At 42.7% G+C, this 23,247-nt stretch overlaps 2 protein-coding genes across 2 annotated transcripts in view; one reads left to right on the top strand and one right to left on the bottom strand.

Annotated features, from left to right (window-relative positions):
- Positions 1-7,626: 7,626 nt before the first annotated feature.
- Positions 7,627-9,292, bottom strand: LOC138843954 (protein LDOC1-like). Its single transcript, XM_070049918.1, has one exon. The coding sequence runs from the start codon at positions 8,998-9,000 to the stop codon at positions 8,602-8,604; it is 399 nt and encodes a 132-aa protein (XP_069906019.1). The 5' UTR covers positions 9,001-9,292; the 3' UTR covers positions 7,627-8,601.
- Positions 9,134-23,247, top strand: part of AKAIN1 (A-kinase anchor inhibitor 1) — a gene marked incomplete at its 5' end in the record, with an annotated part of 89,562 nt that continues 75,448 nt past the window's right edge. Inside the window, 2 exons of the mRNA XM_070049819.1 lie at positions 9,134-9,180; positions 12,772-12,854. Of these exons, the coding sequence (XP_069905920.1) occupies positions 9,134-9,180; positions 12,772-12,854 (130 nt within the window). The remainder of the gene's footprint in view (positions 9,181-12,771; positions 12,855-23,247) is intronic.

Genomic DNA, 23,247 nt, shown 5'->3' with positions numbered 1-23,247 from the left:
TGTTTCTTTAACGTTGAAAGGGAGCTAAAAAAAAAAAAAAAAGGAACATTTTGGATTTTCCTCTTTTCCCAATCTTACATTCTCATCGCTCTAAGACATAGCATATGTAAGCATGAGCCATTGTTTTGCCAGTATGTAATAAAGATCACCAGCTTTATAGCTTGTGATTTCAAAGCCAGTTCTCCCTATTGCTTAACAGTTTGCGAATTTCCACATTTTTAGCTTTTATTTTTTAACAATTAGCTTCCCAGTCCCAGGTACCATTTTCTATGTTGGTTGGAGTAGGATCTCTCTCTCTCTGTCTCTCTCATACACACACACACACACACACACACACACACACCAGTAGAGGTAGTAGGGGAAGGTAGTCCAGGGTTGGTATGGTACGGTGGTTCCACATCTTCTGAATCCAACCCTGAGGAGTAGCTTTCAACTTCCTAATCCAAAATGGCTACCAGGATTATAGCCATCAATTTTCCAAGCAATTAGCTGGGGGAAGGGAAGAAATGAGGCAAAGGTATGCTCCAGCTGCCTTTACTAGAATGGTTTCCCAATATTGCCACAGCACACATCTGCTTATATCTCATCATCTAGAATTTAGTCATATGGTCACACCCAGTTGCAAGGAAGATTGGAAAGTTTAACCATTATTAGAGTTAATCATGTGCCCAGATAAAAATCAGGGGTTCTATTGCTAAGGCAGAGATGAAAGTACATATTCTGCTAGGGAATTAGTTGTCTACCTCATCTCTATTCTGATCACTTTTATTTCCCAGTCTCACAGAAGAGACCATGTTTTGCTTTTGGCTGTCTCCCTCTGTGATGGTTAATTTTATGTATCTTCTTGAGTTAACTAAGCAATGCCCAGATTATTGATAAAACCAACTGGGTGTGTCTTTTCTGGAAGATATTAGAATCATTAGAGTGAAGAACATCACCCTCACCAATGCAGGTAGGCATCATCTAATTCATTGCATGCCCAGGATCACAAAAAAATAGATGAAGGGCAGACTCAGTCTCTGCTTGGCAGGTGGGCTGTGACATCCATCTTATCCTGCCCTTGGACCCTGGTGCACATGGTTCTTGGAGCATTTGATTTGGACTAGATTATCCCACCAGCTTTCCTTGTTCTCCAGCTGGTAGGAGGCTGACTATGAACCTTCATAACATATGAACCAACTCCTATACAAAACCAATCTCCCCCCCTACCCCCGTCCTCCCTCAGTTCCGTTTCTCTGAAGAACCCTGATACTGCTGCCTGGGGACTGCAATTTCTTCAGTCTTTTGTCTGTGTCTATTATTCATGGACACTTCTCACAGCTGTGAGTTTCTTGGGGGCGTATAGTCCAGGTAGATACTTTTCTTTGCCTACCAGGCCTCTCCTTTCTCTCCTTACCCTCATTAACTTTTGCCATGGAATTGAATTTTATATGAACTAGGGCTTATAAGAAACATCTATGGGTATCTTTTAGTGAGGAAAGGATAGGCATAATGTATCATTTAACAGATGGCGTAAACAGACTTCTTTTTAATTTTAATAGCTACATCAAGGAGAATGCTCTTCACAATGGAAAACAGAGGAATAATATTTTATTGGAGAAATCTAAGTTCAGCATTAATGAAGAGGATTGGGAGCATTTATTCCTGGAAATAATATATTTCTATCTTCAGCCCAAGAAAAATTCAATCAAGGGCATGGATAGAAACTGCTAGTAGTGCAATATAAATTACAAACAAAACACTAAAATTGAAAGCAAAATGAAAACAAAATCTACATAAATATACCAGAAATAAAAGAAATTCCTTAGACCCCCAGGCCAGCATACTTGATAAAAATTTAGATTTTCTTAAAAAAAGATTTATTTTTTATTTATTTGGAAGCCAGAGTTAGAGAGAGAGAGAGAGAGAGAGAGAGAGAGAGAGAGAGAAAGACTGTTAGAGCTCCCACCCTCAGTTCAATCTCCAAATGGCCACAGTGGCCATTGCTTGGCTATGCTGAAGCCAGGAGCTGGGAGCCAGGAGCCAGGAACTCCACCCGTGTCTCCCACGTGGGTGCAGGAGGCCCAAAGACTCAGGCCATTCTCTGCTGCTTTCCCAGGTGCATTAGCAGGGAGCTGGATCAGAAGCCGTGTAGCCAGGACTCAAACCAACGCCCATAAGAGATACTGGCATTGCAGGTGGTGGCTCAACCCATTACACCATAAAGCTGGCCCCAACTTAGACATCTTTAGAGTGATTTACTGTCTAGATGATTTGCGAGCATTTGATCAAAGTGTTGGTTAACAGGACACAGCATAAATGTAATTAAAAACATGCCTATCAAGTTAACCTCATTTGTTACTGAAGAATTACTGACATGGGAAATTGGATAATTGCTTGCTTATTGCATCTCAATATTAAGTAATTCTACCAAGTCATGATATATACATATACAGAAAATGGAGAAACATGACCCAGATGATAGTGTAATAGATGGATTTGTCGGTGGTTGAAATTTGAAATTGTACCTAAGTATAGCAATATGGCCTCTACCTACTTTTTTTTTTTTCTTTCAGATTTTGCTACATATTTGAAAGGCAGAGCTACAGAGAGGGAGAGAGACAGAGGCAGAGAGAGAAGTCCTCTTCCATCCATTGGTTCTCTTCCCAAATAGCTGCAACAGCCAGGGCTGGGCCAGATCAAAGCTGGGACCCAGGACCCAGGACCCAGGACCCAGGACCCAGGACCCAGGAGCTTCATCTGGGTCTCCCACGTGGGCACTTGGGATATTCTCCACTGCCCTCCCAGATGCATTAGCAGGGAGCTGGATTGGAAGCTGAGCAAGTAGGACTTGAACTGGTGCCCACATGAGATTCCAACACTGCCGGTGGAGATTTTACCTGCTATGCCACAGCAATGGCCCCTCTGCCTACTCTTAAACAGCATCTCTAATCATCCTGCTTTCCTCTGCTCCAACTACAATGAGCTACAGATGCTCCTCCACTTATGACAGGTTACATACTGATGAACCCATACATTGAGAATACTTAAGTTGAAAATGCATTCAATGTTTGTAAACTACCAAACATCCTTGCTTAGCAACAGCGCAGTGTGGAGTGTGGTCAGGTGTTCCCCCTTGAGATCACAGGGCTGACTGGGAGCTGTGGCTCACTGCTGCTGGCCAGCATCCTAAGAAAGGATCATGTTCCTAATATACATGAAACACACAAAGTTTGTAAACCTTAAATAAAATTGAAAAAAATGAGCATTCTTATATTACTAAAAAAATACATATACATAAATATATATGTATGTTTGGGCACAACAATCTCAATATTGTTATATTATTTATAAAAATAAAATACATCAGTGATAAAAAACAAAAAGAGGATCTTATCATATTCTGCTAGCCTAGGAAAAGATCAAAAGTTGGGGCCTGCGCTGTGGTGTAGCCGGTAAAGATGCCGCCCGCAGTGCCAACAGACCATATGGGCACCGGTTCGAGTCCCAGCTGCTTCACTTGTGATCCAGCTCTCTGCTTATGGCCTGGGAAAGCAGCAGAAGATGGTCCAAGTCCTTGGGCCCCTGCACCCACGTGGGAGACCTGGAAGAAGCTCCTGGCTCCTGAATGGCGTAGCTCCAGCTATGGAGGACATTTGGGTAGTGAACCAGCAGATGGAAGACCTCTCTTTCTGCCTCTCTGTAACTTTGCCTTTCAAATAATCTTTTTTTTTTTTTTTTAAAAAAAAAAGGTCAAAACTCATACAGTTTCTGAATGCCTATCAGTTTCTCATCCTTGTAAAGCCAAAAAGTCAATCATCCAGCAATGCAAATGGGGACATTTGTACGTGTAGTTTCTTAGACATACCACATTCTCATACCTCTGGACATTTGCAGATGCTATTCCTTTGCCTGGGCCAATGTTTTTTGCCCCCTTTACCTCATTACTATCCATCCTTTGAGTATCAGTTTTGGAAACTGTATGTCCAGGGCTTAGGGCCCAGGACAGGTAGATCTGGATTCTGCCAGGTCAGAGAACAACTTGGAGCAGTTTGTGGTTTTACATCTCCTTTACTCACAGTGGCTGTGTAAATCGCACAGGGAACAGCCATTTGCCCTCAATGGTGGTATGGCCATAGGAGATACCCGCTTTGTGTCCGTGGTGGCAGTAGGACACACGGACATCTACACAAATCCACATATAGACAGCCACATACATGCTCAATACATCCACAAGCAACTGCATACTTGTCCACATCCATACACAGGCAACCACATCTAGCCATGCCCCTGCCCCCATTGCTTATATGGGTTTGCAGACAAAAGTGGCCCAGAACAAAACTGTTACATAACAGGCTTGTGGGCAACTGGCCAAGCAGGTGGACCTGTCGGTTACCAGGACACTGGCTATGATACACAGAAATATGGGAGCAGAGAGATAAGAGAGCATGGGCACAAGGTGTGGGAACTTGATATCGTCACTTTCTCAAGTTCATCTCCTAAACAGAAACTTTCCCAGGAAACCATCTCCCATCCCCCCAAGTCTGGGTTAAGTGTGACCCTTGGTGCCATCTGGGCACATTCTGCCTACCTCCTGATTGCTGTCTTGCATTATAATTGCCATTTGTCTTCCCAATTGTAAGCTGCTTGAGGGTGAGTACCTAGCATGTTACATGACATTACATGACACCTAGCTGTCCAATAACTAATAATGTAGGCATTATATGTTGTAGTGATTTTTATGGCCTCTTTCCAGAACTTACTATTGAATTGGATAATAGAAAACAAATCAACCAATTTTATAAGTGATATAAAGTGGGGAAGATTATACATTCAAAATTCATAGATGTAAATATTCAAAAAGACTTCAACAGGCTATAAGGACAAATTGAAACCAGTAGATAATTTTAGAAATTTACAGTTCTGTATATGGGTTTTATTCTGCAGTGGATCCCTGTGTGTAGCCCTTTCTAACCTAGAAAACTTTCCACAAAAAAGAAGAGAAAGAAAAGGTTTATTTTTAAATTGAATAATAAACCAAAATATGATGCCCATCACAGGCAATCCACTAGACTGCCAAGATGGAAATCTCACTTTTATACAGCTAAGCAGAGGTAAGCTGTTATATTCCTATCTCAAGTGATGAGCTCTCAGGGGACTTGACAGCACCATTTTTCAGTTATTCTAAATTCACCTGCTAATTGTGGTAATCATGCTTGTTAATTGCTTTCTTCAACAGAAAAGTAATTTTGTCCTATCTTTATGACAGCAGGTAGGTACGTAATTTGCATCTGGATGCCCACTGAAGTTAGGCGTCTATCCTTCTTGCAAACTGGGTCCTCAGTAATTAAAGTTCAGAGAAGGCTCCCAGGTTCTTGAGGAAACATTCCTGGTTATCAAATTGGCAAAAGACTAATTTAGCTTTTAGAAAGACTTGGATACATCTCAAAGAGGCCCAGGAACAGCTTACAATCAAAATCTTCTAAAGTAGATGAGCCAAGAAAAGGAAGTGAGGGGGGAAGTTTTTTCTTTGCAGCAGAGAGTTTTCTTCTGATTTGTGTTGTCCTGCCCACCAACTACCAGCTCCACCTTAGTATTTTCGTGACTTGCAGTTGCCCAGATCCCAACCCAGGCCTACTCAATCAGACCCTCTGGGGACAGACCCCAGCAATTTGAGTTTTTCAGTAAGTTCCCCAGGTCATGCTAATGGTGACTAGAGCTTGAAAGTCACTGGACAGGATCGCTGACAACAGGCCATGTGAAAAGGACATGGGAAAGGCAAGTAAGTATTTGCCTTTAGGAGAAACAGTGGTTATTCGCAATTTGTGTATGTAGTCACCTGCTGTTACCTTCAATTAATTGGCAAGAAATTAAGACCTCTAAAGTAAAAGATATAGCCAGCGCTGTGGCTCACTAGGCTAATCCTCCGCCTTGCAGCACCGGCACAAGGGGTTCTAGTCCCGGTCGGGGTGCCGGATTCTGTCCTGGTTGCCCCTCTTCCAGGCCAGGCCAGCTCTCTGCTGTGGCCAGGGAGTGCAGTGGAGGACGGCCCAAGTGCTTGGGCCCTGCACCCCATGGGAGACCAGAATAAGTATCTGGCTCCTGCCATCGGATCAGTGCGGTGCGCCGGCCACAGCACACCAGCCGCGGCGGCCATTGGAGGGTGAACCAACGGCAAAGGAAGACCTTTCTGTCTGTCTCTCACTGTCCACTCTGCCTGTCAAAAAAAAAAAAATAAATAAAAAGAAATAAAGTAAAAGATATTAGATAAGCCTGGTTTAGTCAAGATAGTCAAAATTAACACCTTGCAGGAGGAACAAAAGCAAAATAATTAAATTGTCCTCATTGTAGTTCTAAAGTTCATCCTCTAATGTGAATAATCCCTAATTATCTGGCAAATCACTAATTTACCATATCAAGTTAAGCTACAAAAGCTAATCAAGCTAAATGGTGGGTTTTGGGCTGCCAGAGATCCTCAGAGCAGCAGGGGAGCCCTGCTTCCTCTTCTCAGTAGGGGCCAAAGCCGGCCAGGACCTCCTTGAGAGCTTTAGACACCCAGCTGATGTTCTAGGAACAGAATTTGTGATGGCTACAATCCTCTCAGAAGTACATCTGAATTTTCTTAGGAAATCAGTGATTTTCACCTGCCAGTCCACATAACTCTGAGTCTATAAGCAAGTTTTGTCACTTCTCAATTTTTTCTTTCGGTGGAGATCTATGCAAGTCTCAAAGAAAAAAAAGAAAAGACAGCCATGGGAAATTAAGAATGAGATTACTTACACTATGTTTTTCTGCTCTTTTGACGAATGTTCACATGTATTTTTGATTAGAAAGTCTTTGTTTTCTATCAAATATGTGCTCTCGTGAAGCCTACTGAATTTATTTTTGGTGCTAGTTTATCCTACAGATTTTACTTGGGGAAAAACCCTCCTTTGAAATTATCAGTGAACTGGGCCGAGACTCAATGTATTTTGTTAGAACATATTGCTGCAAGTGTGGCACATGACGTCATGTTGGGAGGGCCAGTCTGCTTAGGAACTTCTGTAATGCAAACTGCCAATAAAATAATTGCTTTAGCCTGTTTTTAACCACATCTTCCAAAACATAACTGCCATTCTTTTTCTATGGTGCTTAAGTACATACAACTGTCTCTGAAGGAGGCAGTGACCAGTCTACCTTATATGACCAAGAAGGCAGTTCAGTGAGTCTGTACTAACAGAGTGATAAGCCCAAGAATATTCTAGGAAAGAGTTACAGATTTTCCTCTCTAGTTTTTTTTTTGTTGTTGTTGTTGTTATTAATTTGAGAGGCAGAGAAAGAGAGAACTCCCGTCTCCTGACTGACTCTCCAAATGCCTACAATAATGGAGGCCAAAGCTGTGTGCCAAAATTCAATCCAGATCTCCCCCATGGAGGGAAGGATCCCAGTCACTTCAGCCTTCACACTGCCTCCCAGGATTTGCACAAGTAGGAAGCTGGAGTCAAGGAGCATAAGGCATCAAATATAGGCATGCTGAGAAAAGACACAGGTGTCACTAGGCCGAACCCCTACCCCTCTAGAAGTCCTCAGGAAACTCCTGGCATAAGAGGACAGCACAGATGCTCCTTTTTCTTAACCCGTTAGGTCCCACAAAAGAGAAATACAGGATTCTGAACCAATCTTTAATGGCCAAATAATGTCTTTTAGTTACAGAATACAAAACTGCAGCCCAAAGATGTAAAATAATGATTTTAACTACACAGTTGATATTACTCTCTTTACATAAGAGAATAGTCAATTAAGTAGAGCTCAAAACCAGCACCATCCCATTATTACTTTTGCCATGAGTTACACAGCTTTAAATATAGCACCTCCCAGCAAACATCACAACTGCTCAGTTCTGTAGGCTACGCATATTTTTTTTAACAAAGTGTGAGCTGAAAGAAAAGCTGTAGAACAAGGATCAAGTATGCATACTTTACGTTCAAAAGCATATTACTAGACACCAAAAAATGCATTCGGCATTTTCTGTCTGAATATAATGGTGTTCCTCAGACCTACATCTTTGCCAGCTTCGCCTTTTTCATAGCACCAAGTACGGCACGAGGCACATGGGAATGTAGGAGACACTGACACTTTAAAACACTTTTTCCAGGCAGTGGCCAGTGCAGGGATCTCTCCGACCAGAAGGCACAATCTTCAGACTGCTGCGATTGCGGAACGGAAATGAAATGTGTAAGACCAGGAAGTTCCAGGAGGACAGGGGGCAAATGTCACAGTTCTGCCGCCAGGCAGTCACGCTAGGGCTGTCTCCGTCGGAGGGGATGAGATGCAGTCAGCGACCCCTCCCCGCCCCCCCCCCCCCGCCCCCAGGGGCGGTCAGCAGCAGCCTGCTGGGCCGGCGAGGGCAGCGGCGTGATGCTGGAGATCCATACAATGTCTTCCTGGTCCCGGGGCGGTAGCTGGGATGCTGCCTGAGCGAAGGCAATGGAGAACCGCGACAGCAGGCAGCGGCCGCGCCAAGCTCCTAATCCAGGCCTGGGGGCCGGCAGCCTGGAACTGGAATGCTACGTGCGAACAAAGCCCGACAGGCCCGCGTACGAAGAGGGCGCAGGCAGTCCCGGATCCCGGCCAGGCTGTGGTCTACCGATTCCTGTCGAAGGCCCGCCGCAGCGCGGCCACGAAGTCCTCGTACTGCCCCAGGAGGGGGCTCTCCCCCTCGATATAGGGGACCACCCACTGCTCGGCCGGCCCCGAGAGGCGGCTGATTAAAAACGCCACCTTCAGGGTGTCGTTCGAGAACCTGGCCTCGAAGAAGTTCATGTAAGAGGCCGCCTCGATCAGAAAGTCGTGGAGCCGGGCGGAGTCGCCGTTAAACGCTTCGGGGAAGGCCACGGGGCAGGTGGGCGGACGCACCTGGGCCAGCAGGTTGGCCTTCTCGCACAGCAGCCGCCGCACCTGGTCCATAAGCTCGTTGTTCTCCCGACGCAGGGCATGATTCTGGCTCAGCAGGTCCTGCATCATCACTGCCAGCTCGTCCATTCCCACCGCCACCCTCCCGGTCGCCGCGCCCCGCCCGCCGCCGCGTCGCCGGAAGTGCGTGTCAGCTTCCGCCGGCGGCGCGCCACAGGTCCGCGGGACCGGCCTGCCTTAGGCCCGAGCGCCAGCGGTTAGGGTCGCCGGGACCTGTGGGCGGGTAGGGGGAGCGAGAGCCGAGGTGAGGTGAGCAAGCGGAGAAAACCTGAGCAGGCGGGGCGAAGGCCGAGGAGCGAGTTGCCGGGCTTGGCGGAAGAATCTGACGTCGTGTCGTACGCGCATCACTTCCGGAAGGCTCCCTCCGCGGGGGCGGGCGCACAGGGCCTTAAAGGGAAAGCGGGCGAGTTGGTAGCTGAAACGCTGGCTTCTCCGGGTTTCGGGAATGCTCTCTAGCTGCAGTGTTTGTTGCGTCTGTTCCGCAGTCCTGCTTCTTTCACCCACTTTCCTCAAGCCCTCACAGCTCCAAGGAGGCGGCCCCGTGAAGCCCTCTGCACCTCCCGCCTAGGGTGGGCTCTCTCCTGACAGGACTCGGCCCTTTAGGTGCTGGGCGCATCGCAGTTAGTCCTCTGGGTTCTGTGACGTCCATGCTGGTTTTTCTGTTGTTCGTTTTTTCTTCTAAGACAAAATGGCTCAGAGTATAGAAACTTACTCATGTTACAAAGCCGGTGGCACCGAAGGGAGAATGCTGCCCAAGAGCCGGGTCTTTGGAGAGGACCCTGGCCGGGGGAGGGAGGCAGAGGGCGGTGTCCACACGAGGATATCCGCTGTTGATGTTGGTGAACCAAGGCTGCTGTCCAGCGTCTTTGCAGGTGCTGGGGTCTGGGCATGGCTCCCTCTTTTTTTTTTTTTTTTTTTTTTTTTTTTTAAGATTTATTTATTTGAAAGTCAGAGTTACACAGAGAAGGAGAGGCAGAGAGAGCGAGAGACAGAGAGAGGTCTTCCATCCGCTGGTTCACTCCCCAGTTGGCCACAATGGCCAGAGCTGCACCGATCTGAAGCCAGGAGCCAGGAGCTTCTTCCAGGTCTCCCACGAGAGTGTAGGAGCCCAAGGCCTTGGGCCATCTTCTACTGCTTTTCCAGGCGTATTAGCAGGGAGCTGGTTTGGAAGTGGAGCAACTGGGACTCGAACTGGCGCCCATAGAGGATGCTGGTACTGCAGGCAGTGGCTCCACCACAGCACTGGCCCTGGCTCCCTCGTTTTAAAACCCGGATCTCACCTGCTTGCCACACAACCAGTCTCGAATTTTCCCATCAGTGAGATAATGGTGTGAAGAGAACCTTAAAAGAACTGTGTGTGTCTGTGAGATGTGGCTATGTAGCAGGATTTGCTTACTGAGACAGGGCACCAAGGCCTCTTAATCTGAAGTCTTTTATTATGCTGGCATGAGACCCAGATGGAGTTTCTTATCTAAAATACTGAAATTCTGAACCAAGAAGTGTTTTCCCTTACATGTGGTGTTAGCCTCTTTGTCTCCCTTGTATGGTTACCTGCATATGTTTGATTGGATATTCTAATGTTAAAACAGTTGAAGTATTAGCAGGCAAACAGATGACAGCTACATTTCATTCCCAGGACAGATTCCTCTCTTGCTTTCTTCTGACCGTGGGAAGGCCTCTACCACAACTTTAATCATGTCAGTTAGAAACAAGTTTCTTAAAAGACAAAGGCCTCTTTCATAGCTGCACCCAGCAGTTGAAGGGGTGACACGCTGTGTGTGGCCTCAGTGGACGGATGAAGTCTATAAAGACCTGCCCACAGGCTTCTTGGGACTCAGGTCCTTGTCCCCTGTGTCCAGCTTGAGGTGCTCAAAAGTTGGTGGCAGGAACCTTGGCATTTGTGGGTACAAAATTTAAGAACAGGATTCTGGCGTGCATTTCAGGGAATAAGAAACCGAAAAAGCAGCTCTTGATGAATAAAATTGACTTAAGAACTGAATTTTTGTCTTTGGGGATGAGAACTAATATTTTGTGCCTGAAGTTTATTTATCATTTATGTAGATTGGATAGGTTTTGCTTCTGGCTTTTAGTTTATTGGCATTTTGCAATGAAGGCTACATTGTATTAGTAGATGTGTTTTCTGATGAAACTGCGGGTCTTAAATTGCATTAAGGCAGTTTCAAGAGCAAAATACTAACCCTTGATACATTTTGTTATCTATCAATCTGAAATATTTGTACCTTGAGAAAGAAAAAAGTCATACATCAGAAAAGTAGGCCTCTGGTTTTTTTTGCCTGAAGGGACTCTTGGGAACCAGGAAGGGTGCAGGCAGAGCTTAGCTGAGACTGCATTTCCGGTTCCAGGTGTAAGCTGAAGGTCACGTCCTGTTTGATCCTTTACAGCTAGAGATTATTTTCTTTGCTGAGGAAAAGCATTACATGCCATTTTAGCCAACTCTCCTTAAAAAATGGAAAGCCATGGCTGGCGCCACAGCTCACTAGGCTAATCCTCCGCCTTGCGGCACCGGCACACCGGGTTCTAGTCCCGGTCGGGGCTCCGGATTCTGTCCCGGTTGCCCCTCTTCCAGGCCAGCTCTCTGCTGTGGCCAGGGAGTGCAGTGGAGGATGGCCCAAGTGTTTGGACCCTGCACCCCATGGGAGACCAGGAGAAGCACCTGGCTCCTGCCATCGGATTAGTGTGGTGTGCCGGCTGCAGCGCGCCAGCCGTGGCGGCCATTGGAGGGTGAACCAACGGCAAAGGAAGACGTTTCTCTCTGTCTCTCTCTCTCACTGTCCACTCTGCCTGTCAAAAAAAAAAAAAAAAAAAAAGGAAAACCATTTACTGAACCAGTGTGATCTATGGAATCATGTGGAGCTTCAGATGGTATCCAAATATCATTTAACATTTCAAAGCCAAAATCAACTTCTATGTTGTTTTCAATATGAAATAACAAGATTTGTGCACCCCCTTACACAAGACTGGACAACCATGTTCAAAACACTTGGGATGTGCCTGGTATTAGCAAATGATAGCCAGATATGAGTATATTCTTTTGTACATACATATTACAAAGTAACCTTTTTAGAAACCACATTGTGAGACATGTTCAGTGCTCAATGAATATGTGTTTTATTAAGCAATGATTCATGTCACGAAGAAAACACTCCTGAATCAGTGACCCCTATCATGTTAAGACTTAGATAGCTGGATTGACTGTTTTATTCTCCTTGCCTATCTTTTCAGGTTTATATACTGACCCGAGATTTGTGTTAATTCTTATCATTATTGGCTTTTAGAAAATTATACTATTTTTGGTATTAGTAGTTTATCTTAAAAAAAATTTTAATTAAAATTGTTAACCATAAAATTGTGCATATTTATGAGGTACTATGTAATGTTTTGTTACATGTATATATTGTATAATACCCAGTCATTATAAATATATTTATCCTTTTTAGCATTTAACATTTCTTTGTAGTGAAAACATTCAAAATAATCTTTTTTTTTTTCAAATCGAGAAATGCACATGATCAATAGTCACAGCCCCAGAACGTCTTACTCCCAGATAGCTATAATCTAGTACCCATCAATGAACCTTTCCCCGCTTCTCCCTGCTTCACTGCCCAGCCTCTGGTAACCACCATTGTATTTTTAAGTTCAATGAGTCTTTTGTTTTTTAGACTCCACATATGAATGAGGTCATGTGATACTTGTCTTTCTATGGTCGGCTTGTTTTATTTAATGACTGCTGATTCTATCCAGGTTGCTGCAAATGACAAGAGTTCATCTTTTTATGACTGAGTAATAATCCATTGTGTCTGTATGCCATATTTTGTTTAGCCTTTCATCAGTGGATGGATACTTAGGTTATTTTCCATTTCTCGGCTATTGTGAACAACGCTGCAACAAACGTGGGAGTGCAGGTATTTCCTTGATATATTGATTTAATTTATTTTGTTTTTATGTACCCCAAAATGGGATAGCTGGGTCATGTAGTAAATCTATTTTTAGGTTTCTTGAGGAACCTCAATGTTGTTTTCCACAGTGGCTATACTAGTTTACATTCCCACCAACAGTGTACACATATTCACTTTCTCCAGTTCCTTGCAAACACCTGTTATCTTTTGTCTTTTTAATAATAGGAAATCTTACTAGAATGCATATTTAATTGTGGATTTGATTTACAGTTACCTAATGATTGGTGATGTTGAGTGCTTTTATTTTTTCATGTACTTTTTGGCCATTTATAGATCTTGATTTAGGGAAATGTCTGTTTTAATGTCAATTTTTAAATAGGATTTTTTTTTTGCTATTGAGTTCCTTTTATGTTTGAATATTAACCCTTTGTTGGATATATAGCTTGCAGATACTTTTTTCCATTCTGTAGATTGTCTCTTCACTTTATTGTTTCTTTTGCTGTCTAAAAATTCTTTAGTTTGAAGAAATCCCATTTGTCTATTTTTGCATTTGTCTATTTTCCCTTTTCTCTAGTACTACTTTGGCTATATCCCATAGGTTTTGGTATGTTTCCATTTTTGTTCCTTTCAGGCAATTTAAAAATTTCCTCCTTGATTTCTTCCTTGACCTATTGATTGTTCAAGAGTAATTGTTTAATTTCCATGTAACTGTATGGTTTCCAAAGTTTTTCTTACTATTGATTTTTTTAAAAAAATTATTTATTTGAAAGAGTTACAGAAAGAGAGAGAGAGAAAATCTTCCATCTTGGTTCACTCCCCAAATGGCCACAACAGCCAGAGCTGGGCCAATCTAAACCCAGGACTCCCACGTGGGTACAGGGGCCCAAGCACTTGGGGCCATCTTCCACTGCTTTCCCAGGCCGTAGAATAGAGAACTGGATTGGAAGAGGAGCAGCTAGGATACAAACAGGCACCCATATGGGATGCTGGCATTGCATACATAGACTTAGCCCACTAAGCCACAGTGATGGCCCCTGTTTTTGATGTCTAGTTTATTGCATTTTTTCAGAAAAGATACTGACATGATTTTTGTTCCTTTTAATTTGTTGGACTTTTTTGGTGACCTGTCACATAATCTATTCTGGAAAATGTTCTATGTGACATTGAGAAGACTGTATTTTGCAACCATTAGATGAAAAGACCTGAAGATGTCTGTTAGGTCCAGTTGATCTAGTGTGTGATTTAACTCTGCTGTTTTTTTTTTTTTTTTTTTTTTTTTTTTTTTTTTTTTTTTTTTTGACAGGCAGAGTGGACAGTGAGAAAGAGAGAGACAAAGAGAAAGCTCTTCCTTTGCTGTTGGTTCACCCTCCAATGGCCGCTGCGGCCGGCGTGCTGCGGCCGGCGCACCACGCTGATCCGATGGCAGGAGTCAGGTGCTTCTCCTGGTCTCCCATGGGGTGCAGGGCCCAAGGACTTGGGCCATCCTCCACTGCACTCCCTGGCCACAGCAGAGAGCTGGCCTGGAAGAGGGGCAACCGGGACAGAATCCGGTGCCCCGACCGGGACTAGAACCCGGTGTGCCGGCGCCGCTAGGCGGAGGATTAGCCTAGTGAGCCGCGGCGCCAGCCCAACTCTGCTGTTTATTTGCTGATTTTGTCTAGATGATATGTCCATTTTTGAAAGTAGGGTGATAAAGTTCCCCACTATTATTGTGTTGGAGTCTATCTCTCTCTTTAGGTCTATTAATATTTGCTTTATGTATGTATGTGCCTAATATTGATTGCATATATATTTATGTTATTTCCTCCTTCTGGGTTGATAATGAGTTTCATGGGCTCTTTTGCTACTTTTGATTTAAAATCTATTTTTTTCCTGTTAGAAATATCGCTAACCTTTCTCTCTCTCTCTTTCTTTCTTTTTTAGTCTGTTAAGCTTTTAAATTTACTCTTTTTAAAAATCAATTTATAATTTAAGAATAGTTTAGATTTACTTAACAAAAATTGTGAAGTGGTACAAAGAGTTCCTACACACCCCACACCCATCTTCCCCTATGGTTAACTTCTTATATTAGTATGAAGGATTTATCACACTCCATAAAACACATCCAGCTTCCCCATTAACATCACATAATAGTATATTTGTCACAATTAATTAACCAGCCCCCGTTTCCCTATTTTTTAATTCAAATTCCCTCTATTCCATCTGCCCTTCCTAGCCTCTAGTAATTGATGTTCTATGTTCAGATTGAGTTTTTTTTTAGCTTCCACATATGAAGAACGTACAGTATTTGTCTTTCTGTGTAACTTATTTCAGTTAACATGATGTCCTCCAGTTCCATCAATTTTGCTGCTAATGACAGGATTACATTCTATAATATGATTGACAGTATTGTACAGTGTATATTTTCTTTTTACATTCATCTGATGATGGACACCTTGGTTGATTCCCTTTCTTGGCTATTGTGAACAGAACAGTGTGGCAGTAAACCTAGTGCACCAGGTATCTGTTTGATAAAATGATTTCATATCTTTAATACATGCTCAGTAAGGAAATTACTGGCAATATGGCAGTTCAATTTCTATATTTAAAGAAATCCTCATACTGTTCTCTATAGTGGCTATACTTACCTAAATTCTACTGCTACTGTATAAGCATTTCTCTTTCTCTGTATCCTCACCAGTACTTATTATTATTATTATTTTTTTTTTTTTTTGGACAGGCAGAGTAGACAGAGAGAGAGAGACAAAGAGAAAGCTCTTCCTTTGCCGTTGGTTCATCCTCCAATACCGTGGCTGGCGCGCTGTGGCCGGCGCACCACGCTGATCCGATGGCAGGAGCCAGGTACTTATCCTGGTCTCCCATGGGGTGCAGGGTCCAAGCACTTGGGCCATCCTCCACTGCACTCCCTGGCCACAGCAGAGAGCTGGCCTGGAAGAGGGGCAACTGGGACAGAATCCGGCGCCCCGACCAGGACTAGAACCGGGTATGCCGGTGCCGCAAGGCGGAGGATTAGCCTAGTGAGCTGCGGCGCTGGCCACCAGTACTTATTACTTTTTGTCTTTGTCTTTTTGATAACAGCTATTCTAACAGGGATGAGATAATATCACATTGTTGTTTTGATTTGCATTTCCCTGATGGCTAATATTATTGAACTTTTTTTCATATATGTGTTGGCTATTGTATTTCTTCTTTTGAGAACTGTCTGTTCAGGTCTTTTGCCCATTTATTAACTTGTGGGGAGCAACCGGACTAGACTGAGTTACTGTAATTAAGACTTATTCTATGCATCTGCTCTCCTCTGTGGGGAGCAGCTCGGACTAGACTAAGTTACTGGAATTAAGACTTATTCTATGCATCTGCTCTCCTCTGTGGGGAGCAGCTCGGACTAGACTGAGTTACTGGAATTAAGACTTATTCTATGCATCTGCTCTCCTACAATATGGCGCTGGGAGAGGAGAAAACAGCTTCTACCCAGCTGCCTCCAGTTCAACCAATAAACTGTAGGACTTGCTCCTGATTGGAGAGCAGCGTACTCGGCGTGTGGGCAGCCGAGTTAGGATTGGCGGAGGAGGACTATAAAGGAGGAGAGAGACGGCATGCACCAGGAACATCTATGGGGAAAATCTAAGGGAACCCGTGCAGCCCCCGAGAAAGCCGGCCGGCGGTGTGCCGCTCCCCTGCGGAAGTGGGGAATGTGGCCAGGGGGAACTGCCCTTCCACGGAGGTGGAAGGGATAGTAGCCAACCCGGGAAGAACCAGCAGCAAACCCGGGGAGGGCCGAGCAGACGAAAGAACAGCGCAGGGTCCTGTGTCGTTCCTCCACGAAGAGGGGGAGCGACATTAACTGGATTGTTTCTTTTATTATTGAGTTTTTTTGAGTTTCTGATATATTAATATTTTGTAAGATAAGTAGCTTGCAAGTACATTCTGCCATTTTGTTGGAAATCTCTTCAATGTATTGATGTTTCCTTTGCTGTGCAGAAACTTTTTTGCATTCCATTTGCATAGAATATCTTGTTCCATCCTTTCGCTTCCAGTCTATATGTATCCTTAGAGGTGAAATGAGTTTCTTGCATGTAGTTTATCATTAGGTCCTGTTTTTCAATACATTCAAGCATTCTGTGTCTTTTAATTAACAAATGTCATCCATTAGCAAGTAAGGCAATTATTAATAGGTAAGGTCTTATTATTATGATACCTATTTTGTTTTCTATTTTTATTGTAGTTTAGTTTCTATCTTTTTGCCTCTTTTGCAATTTTCATTTATGAATAAGTGATTTTTCTCTAGTGTTCTATTTTGATCCCTTGCCTCTTATTTTTGGTAAGTTCTTCTTTTAATTTTGTCTTTGCTCCATTTGGCATTGAATACCATGATACAAGGATCCAAGTTTTAAAAATTTTTAGCCAATGATATGTTCCAACAATATTTTAAAATTAATCTTTCCTGATTGCTATGTTATTCTTCTCATATATCAAGTTTCCATATGTGTACCAGGGGATTCCAATTCAATCCCATCAAGGTGGCATGTGCCAATGCCATCTCACTATTCCAAGTGATCAATTTCAGTTCACAATTGATCATAATGAAAGGACTAAGAGTCAAAGGGAGCACATAAACAAGTCTAGTACCTGCTAACACTAACCGATGGAATAAATAAAGGGGAGAGTGATCCAACATGGGAAGTGAGATACTCAGCAGACTCATAGAATGGCGGATGTCCTAAATAGCACTCTGGCCTCAGAATCAGCCCTAAAGGCACTCGGATCTGGCTGAAAAGCCCATGAGAGTATTTCAGGCATGGAAAGCCAAGGCACTCTGGCAAAAAGATCTCTGTGAGTGAGATCCCAGTGGAAAGAACAGGTCTTCAAAGAGGGAGGTGCCTTTCTCTGAAGGGAGGAGAGAACCTCCACTTTGACTATGACCTTGTCTAAACAAGATAAGAGTCGGAGAACTCAAGGGGCTTCCATAGCCTTGGAAACTCATGACTGGTGCATAGGGAGATTATTGATGCCATAAACAGGAGTGTCAATTTGTAAAGTCAACAACAGGAGTCACTGTGCACTTACTCCTCATGTAGGATCTCTGTCCTTAATGTGCTGTACACTGAGGCTTAATGCTATAACGAGTACTCAAACAGTATATTTCACTTTGTGCTTCTATGGGGGTGCAAACGATTGAAATCTTTACTTAATGCATACTAAACTGATCTTCTGTAAAAAAAAAAAAAAAAAAAGAAATTATCAATTCCCAACTTGACTCTCACTGGGATTAAACATGACAATAGGTCTGATCTGATTTCATCATGATTTAAAAAAAAAATCATCTATTATTTTTCACTTTATGTTTCTGTGTGGGAACAAACTGTTGAAATCCTTACTTAAGGTATACTAAGCTGATCTTCTGTATATTAAGATAATCGAAAATGAATCTTGATGTGAATGGAAGGGGAGAGGGAGTGGGAAAGGGGAGGGTTGTGGGTGGGAGGGACGGTATGGGGGGGAAAGCCATTGTAACCCATGAGTCGTACTTTGGAAATTTATATTCATTAAATAAAAGAAAAAAAAAAGTTTCCATGTGTGTAAGTCTGATTTTGAACTGTCTGTTCTGTTCTATTTATGTTTGTCTGATGTCCACAAATGTCTTAATCTATAGAGCTTTATAGGAGCTTTTTGCATCTGATAGGACAGGCTCTTTTTCGTCTCATTTTCTTCCTTCAGAGTGTCCAAACTGTGGATTTTTAAAGTGAACAATTCAGTGGTACATTCACAGTGTTGTGCATTGTCATTACTCCCCAAGGAAGCCTTCTATCCATTAAGCAGTTGTACTCCATTCCTCTTTGCCCCCTGCTACCTGGTAGCAGTAATTTGTGTTCTGTATGTGCAGATTTTATTCCTCTGGATATATCATTTCAATGGAGTTATACAATGTGACTTTTTGTACTTGGCTTCTTTTGCTTGGCATGCTTTCAAAGTTTACATGTTTTAGCATGTGTCAGGACTTCAGTACTTTTATGGATGAATTCTATTCCATTGTAAGTGTGTACCACAATTTGTTTATCCATTATGTTCATGGATATTTGGACTGTTTCTACCTTTTGTCTATTGTGAATAATGCTGTATGAATGTATGTACCTATCTTTGAGTGTACCTGTTAGTTTTCTTTTGGGAATTGAAAGGAGTAAAAACACTGCATTTTCATTTCTATTTTAGGTATTTGCAGCTTCTCTATTTCTTTTTATGTGTGTGATTCTAATTCCTGTATTTCTTTCTGAGTCTAATTGAAGTTTGTCTGTCGCATTGATTCTTTTCTAAGAAAGAAACAACTTCTGTTTTTATCCATTGTTTTTCTAGTCTCTTTCATTTATCTCTGCTCTATTCTTTTTTTTTTTTTTTTTTTTTTTTTGACAGGCAGAGTGGACAGTGAGAGAGAGAGACAGAGAGAAAGGTCTTCCTTTGCCGTTGGTTCACCCTCCAATGGCCGCCGCGGCCGGCGCGCTGCGGCCGGCGCACCGCGCTGATCCGATGGCAGGAGCCAGGAGCCAGGTGCTTTTCCTGGTCTCCCATGGGGTGCAGGGCCCAAGCACCTGGGCCATCCTCCACTGCACTCCCTGGCCACAGCAGAGAGCTGGCCTGGAAGAGAGGCAACCGGGACAGAATCCGGCGCCCCAACCGGGACTAGAACCTGGTGTGCCGGCGCCGCTAGGCAGAGGATTAACCTAGTGAGCCGCGGCGCCGGCGTTGCTCTATTCTTTATTATTTCTTTCTGCTTTGGCTTTATCTTGTTCCCCCCCCCCCCTCCCCCGGCCCCACAACTCCTTAAAGTGTATTGAATTATGCCTCCTCCTCCCCAAATTGCATCCCTTCCCCATTATGATTGTACATGAAGACAGTTGGGGAGATAATTAAGGTCATAAAGTTGGGGAATATGGTAGAATTAGTGTCCTTATAAGAAGAGGAAGAGGCACCAGAGAATTCTCTGTATATGCATACTCACACACAGAGGGAAGGCCATGTGAAAATACTGAAAAGGCAGCTGTGTGCCAGCCAGGGGGAGAAGCCTCACCAGAAACCAACCCTGAGGACACTTTGGTCTTAGACTAACCCCCAGACTAAAATTTTTCTTGTTTAAGCCATCATATATGTGCCATTTTGTTTATTACTATTTATTTTGATTTGAAAGGGAAAGAGAGAGAGAGAGAATTGATCAATCGATTTTCAGTCTATTGGTTCATTCCCCAAATGTCCCCAACAGCTAGGGCTGGACCAGGCTGAAGCCAGTGATCCAAAACTCGATACAGTTCTCCCATGTGGATGGCAGGGACCAAGTATATGAGCCATAAAATCTGCTGCCTCCCAGTGTGTGTATTAGCAGGAAGCTGAATGGAAAGCAAAATAGCTAGAACACTCTGAAATAGGATACATGTGTTCTACTCCAAGTGGTGACTTAACCACTATGCCACAAACATCGCCTGCCTCGCCCCTGCAAATCTGTGATATTTTGTTATGGCAATGCTTGAAGATGAATACAAGCTTTTTGATTTCAGATTTTTCTTGTTTTGCAATATTGGCATTTACTGCTGTACATTTCCCTCTGAGTACTGTTTTCACTTATCCCATAGGTTTTGGTAACATAGCTGTTTATTAATAAATTCAACATGTTCCACTATATCCTTACTTATGTCCAAAGCAAACATGTTCCACTATATCCTTACTTATGTCCAAAGCAATCATGTATTATCATTCAATATATTTTCTCTCAAGCCTTTTAAAACATCTTGAGAAGGTTATTATAACAATATAAATTATGGTCCTGGCTCTTACAATTTTTTTTGTAGGAAATTTTTGGAAATAGTTCCCTATGAGAATACATCAAGGATATATACCCTTTATTGAAGAAATTTAGAAATTAATAAAAGAGGAATGTATTAGTCAGTGTTCTCCAGGGAGACAGAACCAATAGGATGGATATTTATATATCCATGGTTATGTAAATATACATTTAAAATATATATATGGGGGACAAAGAGGGGAAGAATATTTTTGTGATTCTGACTTCTGGAAAGCCCATAATTTGGCAAGCAAGCTGGCAAGTGGGAGACTCAGGTAAGAGTTGATGTTACAGACTGGAGTCCAAAGGCTGAAAACTCAGGAAGAATTTTTATGTTGCAGACTGGAAGCAGAATTCCTTCTTTGAGGAACCTCAGTCTTTGCTCTTAAATCCTTCAACAGATTGCATGAAGGTCACTTCACATTTTACTGAAATTCAGCTGATTGTTGAGTGCAGCATTGTGGTGTGGCAAGTAACTCTGCCACCTGCAATGCAGGCATCCCATTTGGGTGCTGGTTTCTGTCCCGGCTGCCCCAGTTATGATCCATCTTCCTGCTAGTGCCCTGGGAAAAGCAACAGACTATTACTCAAGTGTTTGGACCCCTTCCACCCATGTGGGAGATCCAGATGAAGTTCCTGGCTCATAGCTTTCGGCTGGCCCAGCCCAGGCTATTGGCAGCAAGTTGGGGAGCAAACCAGTAGATGAAATATTTCCCTGTGTCCGTCTCTGCTTCTCTCTCTGTAACTCTGACTTTCAAAATAAATCTTTAAAAAATATAAGTTGAGCTGATTGTAAAGGTAAATTGCATCTACAAAATGCCTCATGGCAACACATAAAATAGTGTTTGACCAAACAGTTGATCACCATAGTTTTGCCAGGTGGGCTCATAAAATTAAACATGTAGAAATTTATCATTTTAGAATAATGTTTGAAGATATTAGAAAAAGAGATGGCCTAAATAAAAGTGGTGCATTTATGGGAACTTATTTGCATATTGTTTTTTTATTTGATTCATGATTCTTTTATAAAATAATTTAGACCGGGAAGATTTAGAAATAGCTACTTTCTTTAAGTATATAAACATATAAGTCTCCCCATCTGTAAGGAATTAGTTTTTCAGAATATATTTGAACCTCCTAAAAGCAATTGTGACAAAGGATGGAGAAACTATCAAATGAATAGTTGTTTTTGTTGTCCAGGATGCACCATCTATCACTTGCTCGCTGTTTGGGGAATCATTTACAGTGACTCAAATTGTGAGTCATGAAGCAAGATGTCCCTTGATGTCACATTAAAAAGACTTGTGAGACTTACAAACTACAGGGACTTGATGAATGGACAGCCTATGGGATTGAAGTAGCATTTTAAAATGAGGATATTTTTCTTGCACATATCCTTGGGAGACAGTTCCTTTGCTTCATGGAATGTGTTTTGTTTGATGTGGGCCTCAAACTGGGGTAATGGCCTTTTGTGATAGTTTGTCAGCATGTCTGTAGCCCCGACTATTTCCATTAATCATATGAATTCATTAGCAGGCATCAAATGAATAATGCATGTGCATTATTTTGAAAGGGATCAAAAGGAGATTGAGGCCAATATGTGGCATAGCCAGTAAAGCTGCTGCCTGGGATGTCAGCATCTCCTATGTGTGCCCATTCGTGTCCCAGCTGCTCATTTTCCAACCCAGCTCCCTGCCACTGGCCTTGGAAAAGCAGCAGGAGATGGCCCAAGTGCTTGGACCCTTGCCACTATGTGGAACACCCAGATAGAGTTCCTGGTTCCTAGCTGCAGCCTGGCCAAGCCCTGGCCATTGATGCCATCTTGGGAGTGAACCAGTGGATGGAAGATATCTTTCTCACTCTCTCTCTCTCCCTCCCTCCCTCTCTCCTTCTTTTCCCCCTTTCTCCTTCTCTTTGTAACTCTGACTTTCAAATAAATAAATTTTAAAAATATAGAAGGTTGATGATACAAATCAGACAATGTCTCTACCAAAGAGATCATAGAATGTTGCCAGAAAATTCAACAGGAGTTATGTTGTGAAACTTCATATAGATGATTTTGATATTTTAATTATTAAGTATGGTTTATTGAATTTTAGAGCTTTCAGTGTGGGAAGCAAGGCATTAATGAGTTCCAATTTTTCATAGCAGAAAGAGGCAGTAATATGGCTCATATGACTATCTGTTTAACAATGAAGATACATGATCCTTAGAAAGACAGAATTCCAACTATTATTATAGTTTATTATGAAATATGAATCATTAAAATATTGAGACTGTTCTACTTTCTGACCCCTCTTTGTGTGGCTTTCCTTTTAAATGCTGGTAGTCCCTCAACTCACAGCTTTGTCTTTCTTCCTCTATCCCATCCCCCCTAGTTGTATCCATCTGTATCAGAGCTTCCATCGGTTATATTCCAATACTTCCAAATCTTTGCTTCTAGCTCTCGACTTATTTCCAAACAGACTAAACATGACCTTAAATGACCTTTTTTGCATACATCAGCTTCTGTTCTGAATCTCTATCTTGGCTAATGGCAACACCATCATGATATGGGTACTAGGCAAGGAA

Source organism: Oryctolagus cuniculus, chromosome 10 (genome assembly GCF_964237555.1).
Source record: "Oryctolagus cuniculus chromosome 10, mOryCun1.1, whole genome shotgun sequence".
Classification (NCBI taxonomy): domain Eukaryota; kingdom Metazoa; phylum Chordata; class Mammalia; order Lagomorpha; family Leporidae; genus Oryctolagus; species Oryctolagus cuniculus.
Note: the sequence above shows the minus strand (reverse complement) of the source record. Positions and strands in the feature narration are given on the sequence as shown.

Coding starts and splice junctions, on each gene's coding strand:
- LOC138843954 (XM_070049918.1), bottom strand. CDS start 9,000: ATGGACGAGCTGGCAGTGATGATGCAGGACCTGCTGAGCCAGAATCAT.